General features: G+C 41.4%; 1 protein-coding gene across 2 annotated transcripts in view; it reads left to right on the forward strand.

The window, feature by feature from the left end:
• Window positions 1–9,398, forward strand: part of CDC5L (cell division cycle 5 like) — a 32,809-nt gene extending 23,411 nt beyond the window's left edge. Inside the window, exons 15-17 of one of the 2 annotated variants that reach the window (XR_014615994.1) lie at window positions 5,750–5,962; window positions 7,643–7,901; window positions 9,268–9,398. Coding sequence is in view for 1 of the 2 variants with exons in the window: in XM_084201707.1 (XP_084057833.1) it covers window positions 5,750–5,962; window positions 7,643–7,747 (318 nt within the window). In the remaining variant the exon portion in view is untranslated. Of the gene's footprint in view, window positions 1–5,749; window positions 5,963–7,642; window positions 8,267–9,267 lie in introns of those variants that run through there. The other variant, XM_084201707.1, reaches the window with a different exon arrangement.
• The last annotated feature ends 2,680 nt before the right edge of the window (window positions 9,399–12,078 follow it).

Raw genomic sequence — 12,078 nt, forward strand, 5'->3', positions numbered from 1 at the left:
TTAATGCCTTGGCTGTAGACCAGTAATGGCTACTGACTTGCACAGTAACTTTCCTAGATTATTCTAGTTCTAGTTTGATGCTGTGAGTCCCTGTAGGAACACTTGCTTTTCATATACCCTGTATTGTTTTTACTCAAGAGTCACAATGACTCATGGTGTTTGAAGACAAGTCATTATAATTTCTGGAACAATACTTCAGGGAGAGCATGCTCTTTGGTCATTAGATTTGGCTGTGAGTAGAGAGAGCAGTGTTCTGCAGATATCAGTAAGTCATAATGGTACATGATCTACATGACAAAGTACAATATAGGAGTTTATCTGGGGCTCCCCTATTAAACTGGGAAAAGTCAGTTTTATATGGCTATGCAAGCTCTGAACATCTGGTCTAGTTTCAGTTGGGAAGTTGTAGTTGCCTACCAGCAATGCCTTAAATTGAGGATTTTTTTAAGTGAATCTTTCCATAAAAAACTTAGTGTGATCCCAGTCAATTAGAATTAATTTCTTCTTTTTCATGTCCTATTAGCTACAAGCTCGGTCCCTCTTTGACTGCTCTGATCCTGATCAGCACCTTTACTTCATGATCCTCATTCTCCCTCATACATTAAGTAGAGCAGCTTACTGGAGGTGAGGTGTTCAAGGCCAGGTTGGGCTTGGACTTGGGCTTGGAGCAGCCTGGTCTAGTGGAAGATGTTCCTGCCCATGGCTGGAGGGTTGGAGTGATTTGATCTTTTAGGTCCCTTCCAACCCAGCCCATTCTCTGATTCTGTGATCTTAAGTGCCACAGCAAGAATGTGAAATTGTGTCAAGCCCATGGAGTGGTTTTGGTCAATGAGCTGAGCTAATGTTGTTTAGTAGATTGAGGCCTTATTGTTCTACACTGGACCTGCAGTTTTGGTTTGATACTAACTCCAAGCCTCAGTTTCCAGCAGAGTTGACTTATATTGTACTAACTTGGGGGTAATTCAGGCAAGGCTCTACAGAGAGTTTTGCCTGGTCAAACTCTAGACAGATATAACAGTGTTTCAAGCCAAAAATGGAGAATTCTGCCCAAAAGCTTAGAACTGAAAAGCATTTTGAAGTAGAGTAATTAATGACTTTTTTTTTAAAACATGCTATTGTTGAGTGCACCATAACCTTGTAAGGACAGATGACCCCAGCGTGGCCAGAGGATTCTGTAGTGTGGCAGTCCTTGTTGTCCCTGGAGTGGTTGGAAATGCCTGGCCTGGAGCACAAGCTGCTGTCGAGCTGAGCGCTCTCACTGCAGACGCTGCGGCTGAGCCAGCATGAGCCAGGCTCACAAACCTGCCAGTCCAATTAAGTCAATCCATCTCCTGCCAGCAGAACTGAATTTGGGAGGGCCACATGTGGGTCTGAGGTGAGGAAGGAAGTTGCAGTAACATTTAGAGTAGTCCTATGTATGTTCCAGGAGTGCTCTGCTCAGCCGGCGTAGCTGAAGCTGGCAGAGGATTTCTCTGCACAAGCGAGGCAGCTTTGTGATTGTGTTGATTCTCCAAGGTCACGGAACAGGTTGGTTTACTTTGACTGTGCCTCTGCTCTGAACATGCAGCAGTTTTTCTTCCATGTTTGTTTAATCCATCCAGCGTGATTAGGAAGATCAATTAAAAGACAAGAGAGCTTAATGCTGTTCAGGGATTACCAGAAGCTCTACATTAAAGGGAAGGAAAACAAACCAGTCAGTACAGCGAAAAAACCCTTGGAACTGAGGAGGGGTGTCCTTAGTAGACCTGGTGAGATGAGAATTCTGAAAATGCAGTTTTTAAGGCAATTGAGCTCTTCCTTCCTCAGGGTCAGTTTTTCTTATATCTTTCCCAGTGGATGTTTGTTCTCATAAGGAGTTCTTCTCTGTCCTTCGTTGTCCTTAGTTAAACCTCACAACTAACATCTAAAATTTCCTTCCCAAATTTAAGTCCCTCTTCCTTTCTCAGTAGCAGTAAGAACAGATGAATTTACTTTGGGATATTTAAAGCAGGGTGTTGTGTCTTCTTTTTCTCTTTTTTTGTTATTGGTAATTAATGAGGAAAAACAAATCAAACAAACCTTGGTTTTCCAGTCAGTCTCCCTTTTCTAGATCATTTTTTATAAACCTCTGGTTATGTCTGTTGCTCTTTTGGCTCTTTTGTCTGCTGCTTGTTTTGGTTTCTCTTTCTTGGTTCTCTAGTGCAGTACTGAAAACTGAACACCACTTTACGAGTCATGAGGGAAGCTTTTACATCGGAGATTTGGGATGGGATGAGGCTCTCACACTTGCCTTAACATCATATATCATCTTACCCCGTGTCTGTACACGCTGTTCTCATTTTGCTGTTGCTGGTATAAAAGTCAGCAGAACCAAAGCTGGCCAAGGAACAGTACAAAATAAATAAGTGGAGAAAACTTTCAAATGTCTTTACTCTTTCTGTTAGGTTCAGGGGGAAATGGTTGTCAGATCTTACTCAAATCTATTTCTTTGCTTTAAGCAAATAATGTAGACTACTGTTTAAACACACCTCTTCATAACTGCTTGGAATTTTTAGCTTGGTATCTGAGCCTTAAAATTTTATGAAGCTTGAACTGAAATTATATGCAGTTGTTGGCACTAATGCAGCAGTCAGCAATTTTTAATAAATAGTATTTGTTACAAAAGCTGAGACCTCCTTTTGACCTTCTCGTAGTAGGTCCTAAAATTTTGTAGTTGGGAGGGAGGGGAAAAGGTGGTGAGTGTTCACATTTCTCCCTAAGCAGAGAAGGAAGAAAGGTCTGTTATTTCTGGTTTTAGAAACTTGGGAGACTTTTTGCTTTTCTTTTTACTGTTTTTGTCTTTTCACAGCAGTGAGGCCTATGATAATCCAAGATGGGACAAGGGCCGGAGTAGAAAAGCTATACAGGAACATATAACCTAAGGAGCTCTAGTAGTTAAGAGTCCAGTATCCAGATCAACTCAGAAATATTAAGTCAAATTCTCTGAAAATTTCAAGAGTGCTTAAATAATTGGGGTCTGATAATGTAATAAGTATCAGACTTGAACTGGCTTTGTTAGAAGCTTTAAATTTAAAAATGCTTTATTATAGCTGACACTTTAAGATAGTACACACTTACGGTGTGATTGATCTACCTGGTCTTGGATAACAGTGTCTAAACAGACAGTTTGTGGTCCCATCACCATCAGTGAAGAGCCCTTCACTGAGGTGTTTAATCTTGTCCCAAGGCCCTGGAGTTGCCAGTTTCTCTCCTGATGACAGAAAGGTGTCCTGTGACAAACTCAGATGTTGATGTCAAAAGCCAAGCAAAGTGAATCTCAGCTGAAGTATAAAAGTGTGAGACCAAGCCAGTACTGCCGCCGCTGCTGGTGGTACTTGGAACATGGGGATAATTCAGGGCTTGTGACCACAGTGCCCTGATCCAGTCTCTTTTCTGTATGGTGGGGGTAGTGCTGATAACTGTATTTATGCCCTTAGGTACTCAGTGTTTAACATTTTATGAGAAAATTAGGTTGTTGAGAGATCAAGGAATCACATAATAGTTTGGCTGAAGGGATCTTCAAGCTCAGCTCATTCCAACCCCCTGCCATGGGCAGGGACACCTTCCACCAGCCCAGGTTGCCCAGAGCCCCATCCAGCCTGGCCTTGGACACTTCCAGGGATGGGACAGCCACATCTCTGGGCAACCTGAGCCAGGGCCTCACCACCCTCACAGTAAAGAATGAGATCTTCACTCAGCATGACAGAAGAGTGGAACTGCTTCTCTAAATGGTCTTTTTTAGTCTTCTCTGAAGAGTGACATTGTGATGGGAGTTTAATTTTATAGCAGCCATACTCTACATTGTCTGTAATGCTGGGAGCAACGTGGACAGTTGATCTTTGTTACATTAGGCCTCTGTTACAAACAAAATTCTGTTTGCCTGTGCATCCATCTATTCCATGATCTCTAAATGTCCATGGTGCTCAGCACACATTTTTCATCCAAGAAACATTAATTGGAAAATAGTTCATTGACCGCACAGCTGTATTTGTTGTTGCAGTAATAGCATATTATTTACCAATGAAGACATTTAAAGCTTTCATACTTTTCCATCAGAGAGTATCCTCACAAATCCCTAATCTATTTATTTAATTTTCTCTAGATTTATATAAATATTGAAAAAGAGGCGCCTTTCTGTATGCTTAAAGCACCTTGGGCATAGCTTAAGTCTACATTGCCAGCAGAATTTGAAAAGCGTAGCAGTCTGCATGGCTCTCCCCAGGAGCAAACTAGACAGCTCAGAAAGTCAAATTTCTCTTTCACTCACCCATTAACAGTTTGCTCCCTTGACCATTCACTTTGTTTATCTCTGCACCACCAACTAAAACTGTTCTAAATGAGTGAATAAATTGTTAAGGAGTAGGAGGGCACGTTACAGAAACCTGCAGCTGTGTAACAGAGGGTACTTCAGTACAGTTGGAACGCTGATGAAATGCACTTTGCAGTAGCTTGGTGTTGAGACTGTGATGGCTGACTGTAGTTATCACTGTGAAGGGCAGATCCCTCTTCAGTAGTTCCTCCCCAAAGGAGTTCTGTTTCATTGGTAATTAATGATATATTGAGTCATTGTAGCAATGAAAAGGTGCTGCATTTTGGTTGATTATTGGTAATTTCTTTGTATGTGAAAACATTCACCAGCAAAGCTTTGATTTTTAAAGAAACAAGGCAAGGATTGGTGACTCAAACACTGTGGTTCTGAATTAGTCTTTTATATTTTAATACTTGAGAAACTTTCATATCATATTTCATGTTCTGCACTAATACATCATTAAGTGTGGCAAAAGTCAAAATATGAGAAGTTCAATTTTTTTCTTGAGCTTGGCATTCTTCACACAGTCCTTTCTAAAAAGAATTATTTTATTTTGTTGGGTTATTTTTTTTAAGGAAGTAGCATTAAAAAAGCCTCAACAAGGAACCTTATGTCCCTGTTGGGAGATGTGAGCTGTTGCACTTCTCCACAGTTGTGCTCAGTGGTGGAGACCTGTGTTCTTTCTGGGTTTCATAGGAGCATAGAATGGCCTGGGCTGGAAGAGACTGTAAAGATCATCTCATTTCACCATCTGTAATGGCAGGGACACCTTCCACTATCCCAGGTTGCTCCAAGCCCTGTCCAGCCTAAACTTGAACACTTTCAGGGTTCCAGGGGCAGCCACAGTTTCTCTGGGCAACCTGTGCCAGAGCCTCCCCACTCTCACAGGGAACAATTTCTTCCAAATATTTAATGTAATTTAGTCTTCATCTTTAGGCCATTTGTGATTAGGATTCAGTGTTAAAGATTTCTTTGACGCCTTTAAAAATTCTGATGGCTATTTCATTCTTTTAGTGTTCATTTAATTTTACCCCAGGTAGAAAAATGCACAAAGACTTCTGTTACCTTTGGTATTTACAATGTTTTATACAACATTTATAACACAAATATGTTATAACACAAATTAACTCAAATATGTTCAGTTATTGGTGTTGTGTCTGAGGTGACAGAATTTTGTAATTTGTGTCACTTGTCTGTTTATGGATTTTGTCTGGATTAAAATTTTAGAGATGTGTTATGTCTATTATAAAGATTTTAATCCAGAAGTCTAGATTGTTGTAAATGTGAACTATGATTATTTTAATAGAAATCAAAGAACTTGATCAACTCAACACCATTCCACAGATACATTTTTACTTTTTTTTTCCTTCTTGACTTTTGAATTCTGGGTAACTAAAACAACTCTTGGCTTCCTTCTGGCAGATCAACAGAGGCCACATGACCACTGAAGCCAAGAGGGCTGCCAAGATGGAGAAGAAGCTGAAGATCCTTCTTGGTGGTTACCAGTCTCGAGCAATGGGGCTCATCAAGCAGCTGAACGATCTATGGGACCAGATCGAGCAGGCCCACCTGGAGCTGCGCACCTTTGAGGAGCTGAAGAAACATGAGGATGCTGCCATCCCTCGGAGACTGGAGGTGAGATTCCAAAATCCCGTACCTAAGGTCACACACAGGCACCTCGTGGAAAAGATGTTTTTACAAGGCACAGGCTCTGACCTGTAGGAGTGACGGGGGTCAGACGGTCGGGACGGACAGAGACGAGAGATCTCTGCAGCCAGGGCGGGGAACTTGGGGTTTATTGCAAAGGGCCTGGGTGCAGGGCCCTGCTGGGAGCTGCCAGCCACAGCTGGAGCAGGCCTGAGAGACGTAAAGAGAGAGAGAGAGAGGATGAGAGGGTAAGAGGGTGAGGTTCCTATTACAATACAATGTCTTCTGTGTTGAATATTCTAAATCTCACTAACCAGTCTAGTACAAGATACAAATCATATAGCAGTTACATACAGCCTATTAAGAGTCATTACATTACCATACTGTGTTACATTTTAAACCCTAAAAACTACTCTTTGGACCCCTTCTGCCATGCTAGTAGGGTCTGCTATTGTTTCATCAAAAGGGGATTACCTTCAGCCAGCCATACCATTGTTTTCCAGTTGTCCAGTAACTAAGGGATCTCAAAGCTTGCTTTCATTTCAATCTCGCTTACAGTTTCTATATTCTCAAAATCTTTTGCCAGACAATCATATTTATAAGGCTTTCCTGTTTCATCTTCCCCAACACTGACCTTTACAGCCTGAGTTGGTATCAAGTTTTTAATGTTCTCTTAAAGTCATATTTTTGGCTGTTACCAGATTCATCTGTTTTTTACTTCAGTATCAAAGATTCTGTGATGCACATATTAGAGGCTGGGAATAATCTGGCAGTGTGTTCTTTAACTTTGGGGTTTTTTTATTTCTTTGTGTGGTTTATTTTATAAGTCTTCTGCAATGCATATCAGTACAAGTTCCATCTTTCTCTTGATTTGGTTTGTTTCAGTTTGAATTACTCTTAGAGCTTCGGGTAAATGTAAAACTTGTCTAAAATCTCCTTCCTCCTTAAAAGCCAGCAGACTAAATGCTGGTATATACCTGAAATCACTAGCTTGGTGCTGTTTCTCTTAGTTTAAGAATCTCCAGGATATTCTCCTTTTATTCAGCTAATGAGACAACCTTTAATCAAGACTCAGTCCTAGGTTTGAACCAGCACCAGCCTTTCTTTACAAGGAATAAGTGTTCACCTGAGCACAACTTTTATTGTAATGTAGTTTTACTCCAGAACAGAGGCTTCCATTGAGGCTTAGATATTCTCAACCATTTGCTAAAAAAAGATAAAACGCATCAGTTCTTAAAACTGATTTTGTGAAGATGATTTAGAAATGCTGATAGGTGTGTCTACAAACTCAGAAGTGATTAGTTGATTTACTGAAAGATAACAGTTAAAGCATATTAAATCACTTGATAGCTGCTAATAGCAGCTGTTTTTTAGTAAATTGCAAGGTTCCAATTTGAAATCTCTCCTTTTGAAGCATTTGATCTTAGCTGCTGTCAAAAACAGGGTGAGCTACCTGACATTTGAAATAAGATAACTGTGATTCTTGATACTTTACATCCACTGCTCTGTTTTACATGTATATTTAAAGTAAGTAATTTCAGCAATGTTCTGAATTAATTCTGAGCTCTTCCTCTGGAAGAACTAAAATACAGCCTTTGGTAATGATCTTCATGGGTGTGACTGGTGGGGAACTGACTGACTGGTTGTTTAATGATGTTTTCCTTACAGTGTCTGAAGGAAGATGTGCAGCGACAGCAGGAGAGAGAAAAGGAGCTCCAGCAGAGATTTGCTGACTTCATGTTGGATAAAGAGACTTTTCAAGCAAAGTATTAAAGCACAAAATTCCATCTGTCACTGATGTAACATTTCTAAAGTGTGCAGATACTTCTCCAGCAGCTTTTGCCAGCAGTTGCAGAAATCAAGTGTAGTCTGCTGTTTCCATCTTGTCAAGTTTTGTTCCTTCAATGGACTATTCCAAATGCTCTAGGTATGAATAGCTCCTGGCCAGTGTTAAAAATGGGATTGAAATGTCCAGAATTTTATTGAAAGAAAAGAAAAATCACTCTGGTATGATTTTAGCCATGTCTTCATTTGCTAGGGTTATCACGTTATTCCTAGTGTTTTACCAGTCTTAAGACCTGTAAGATACGTGCAGAATAATGTCTTTTAAATAAATCTGGAATGTTAAAAAACAATGAAGTAATAATGTCTGTCTTTTAACTAAAATTGAATCTTCACCTATCCCAGCCTTCCTTTGTTTTTCTGGTCTTCCCTTCCCCCTGCTGCTGCCTTTATTTTCCAAGACTGATTTGTAATAGGAATTACCTGTGCAGGATAGTTAATGTCCAGATAATAAATACCATGTTCCCAGCTCTTCTCTGTGCCTGTGAATAAACACTCTCAGCTTTATCTAGGTGCTCTAATGGTCATACTGGCATAATCTCCCCATCCTGGACCCATACAGGGATAGGTTTTATAAAGACACCCAGCATGGCCTAATGCCACCATAGATTTCAGCAGAAAATGTACTGTTAAATTTTCTAAGTATTATTTTTTATAAATCATCTGCTGCTTTGTTGCCCATGGTGTGGGGTAAGAAAGAAGCTCTGTGTTTTCTCCTCCTTTCACCACATCCCAACAGGATTTAAGTGTCTCATTGCTTTGTCTTGTAGGGTAAGGGTAGAATTAGGGAAAGGTGGGAATGTGCCTACACTTTGGGTTTTTGAGCTATAACTTGTGGAAAGGCACAGGGAAAACGGCAAAACTGTTGTTAACAGCACAAAATTCAGCAATTAAATACATCCAGTAACATGCATCATGCAATTTTGCTTGGATATATTTGAAATTTAGATGAGAATTTTGCTGCCTGGTATTTTACCAGATTGCAGTGTCACTTTGCTCAGGCCTTGGAAATGTTACTGGGAAACACTGTCAGGGTTGTGCCTGTGTAGCTCTGTCAAGCCATCCATGGAGATTAATGATTATCAGATTTTTTTAAATGTAACCTGGGTGAGTCCTGCTGTCACTGGCAGGAGTAGGGACACAGCCAGCCTTGGAATATCTTTCCCTTTACTCACCAAGACATCATTCTTCTGAAGTATTAATGCAATTATAGTCTACATTCTTTTAGAAATGTGTTAAATATTTAACTAAGCCAGAACACATCTGGAATGAAGTATTAAGCATCAATCTTGTAGCATATGGGGTATTTTAGCTTGGATGGTTATACCCAAAAGGAAAAATCATGGCATATCATGTCAGTTCTTGTGGTTGTGTGGTAGCTGGAGATATTAACAGAGAAACCCTTGTAGGCTTACCAATACCACAACTACAATTGTTTCTTTTCTTTTTAGGGCTGCAGCAGAGCCTCTTTGATGTGCCCTGTCTTTTTGACAGCTTTGGAGCTAGACAGGTATTCAAACTCTGCCTTAAATTTTTTAAAGAAAAAATTCAGAAGGACTGATCAGTCACAAAACACTTTTCTTTCTTGAAATGTATGCAATTAATCAGTCATTAATTGCAGCAGGCATGAGGTGGTTCTACTTGAGAAGTACCTGCAGGAGGTTTGCTCAGTTTCTACAGCACAATTTGTTCACACAACACTTAAGCAAGTGCACAGTTTTCCCTCTCTTTAGTCAGAGTTTTTGACCTGCAGTTTCTATCTCAGTAAAGAAAGAAAACTAATAAAGTCTCTTTCCTTCCTTAGAGCTTGGCTGTGCCCTGCTTTAGCTTTTTACCTGCCCTCAGCTTCCTGCTCTAGGGCAGCCAGTCATAGATCTGCTGAAATTACCCCAAAACCTTCACACAGGGTGCTCTGTGCATTTGTGGGTTCCAGAATGGTGTGAATGGAGCAGCAGAGCCTGGATAAAACATCCTGAGATCATTCAGGTGCGGGATCTTAAACTGAAGTGCGCAGGAAATCTGTCCAAGCAAATTCAGATGCAGATGTCAGTGCTTCCAGCTGCAGGTGATGATGGAGCTTGGGCTTGCCAGATCTATTTCTTGGGTTTTGGCCCACTTTATCTCCTTAACAGCACTCCCTGAATCTCTTTCTAAATGGCCCTGTAGCTAAATGCAGATGTTTGTTGGACACAAGAGTCACCAGCACACCTTGACAACAAATTTTTATCTAAAATTCTGAAGCCGGCCACTGATTTGATCTTTCTTCCCAAGAGCAATAATAACTATAAACAGTGCAAACTTATGAACATTTCACTACAGTGGGGAAGCTCTAACCTGTGTGACAGAGGTGGGATGGGGGCTGTGCTGTGTGTGTTAACAATTATTTTGAGAATTATTTAACATTCTCCCCGAGAAATTCCTCCATTTCCATTCAGCATGCCAAAATATATCTGCAAGCCTTTAAATAATTTCAGCTGATGATTTTCCTCCCTTCCTGGAATCAGATTTGGCATTTATGTATTGGATCAATCCCATAGCTGGAGCCTGCTTCAAAGTCTGTGGAGTTGATAAGGCTGTCATTTACTTCAATTGACTTGGATTCCGGTACCTGGGAAAGCCAAGGGGACTAAATTATAACAGCTGGGTGTCTCAGCCATACCCAACAGATAACAGAGATCCTGAGCTTGGGGTGAGGGGGAGACTCCTCAGAGGCAAAGGAGCTTCCCTGTGAGAAACCCAACAGAGCTGAAGCCAGCTCTTCCAAACCTGGCAAATCTCCAGAGAAAAAAGCACTGTGTAACACTGTAATTAGTCACGGCAGCCAGCAGTGGCCAAGACACACCAGAGCTCTCTGGCTGCCTTAGAAAGACACTTCCAGTGCCAACAGGAGCATCTTGTCTTTGCCTGTTGCTGCTTGTTTGCCTTTTGCACCCTTGTTTGCTGAGACAAGCATTGAGGCAGCACATTTGGGTTAAAATATGTTAATCCATCTTGATTGTCTAAACCCCTGAACAGGGCAGATGTGAGTTGGGCCACATTTCCTGGTAGGAAGTGCAAGTGAATGTGGAAGTGGGGCAGAATGGTGTCCAAAGAGGGGCAATGGAGCTGGGGAAGGGTCTGGGGCACAAGGGAGCAGCTGAGGGAGCTGGGAAAGGGGCTCAGCCTGGAGAAAAGGAGGCTCAGGGGGACCTTCTGGCTCTCCACAACTCCCTGGCAGGAGGAGGCAGCCAGATGGTGGTCAGGCTCCTCTCCCTGGTAGCCAGTGATAGGGCAAGGGGAAATAGCCTCAAATTGCACTAAGAAGGGCTAACTTGGATATTGAAAAAAATTTCTTCCTTGAAAGGGGGATCAGTCATTGGAATGGGCTGCACAGGGAAGTGGAGCAGTGACTACCCCTGGAAGTGTTCACAAACCATGTAGATGTGGTGCTTAAAGACCTGATTTAGCGTTGGGCTTGGCAGTGCTGGGTTAATGTTTGTACTTGATGATCTTAGAGGTCTTTTCTGACCTTAATGATTCTGTGATTGCTTCTGTCAGAGGATGTCCCACTTCATTGTCTGGCTAAAGTGAGTGTGAAACATGGGCTGGGTGCTCCAGGGCCAGTAGCTGACATGAGGTAACTACCCACAATTAGGTCCCTGACAGACTCAGCTGGATCTGTGCCCCTGATGAAAACTCTGGAAATTCATTGTTTTTTGTCATCATGGCCTGAACATAGATTTCTAAATAAAATGCATAAAAACCCATGTTTGAACTTTTGTTTTGGCTGCAGACTTGCTAACAGTATCATAAACCAGTGTGTGAACTTTGGCTTGCCTTCAGTATCCTCGGTCAGTGATGTTGCCGGAGAAAAGAGATTATTGCGGTCTGGACTTAATCTGCCTCACATTCATCTCTGAAATCCAGCTTGCAGTTATCTTCCATAATGTGGGTTCAAAGCAACACCTGTCTCCCAAGCAGGATTTAAAAGTGGAGTATCAAATAGCATTTCCCCCATCTTCCTAGCTGAGTGAAAAGGGCGTTGAAAAATAGCCAGATACTCATCTCAAGGCAGAGTGTCCCTGTAACTGATTCCAGACCTGTGTGCTCTGCCTTTCCAGGGCTCCAGTTTCTACCTTTCCTTACCAACAAGAAATACCTGGTTCTGCTGATCTTGAAGACTTGCAGCGATATTAGGAGTGAGATCAGACCCTGAAAAAGACTTCAAAAGACACATTTGACACATATCTAAGCCAATGCAGCCCTGTATCTCCACTAAGTAC

Source organism: Fringilla coelebs (assembly GCF_963513975.1).
Source record: "Fringilla coelebs genome assembly, chromosome: 3".
Lineage (NCBI taxonomy): Eukaryota > Metazoa > Chordata > Aves > Passeriformes > Fringillidae > Fringilla > Fringilla coelebs.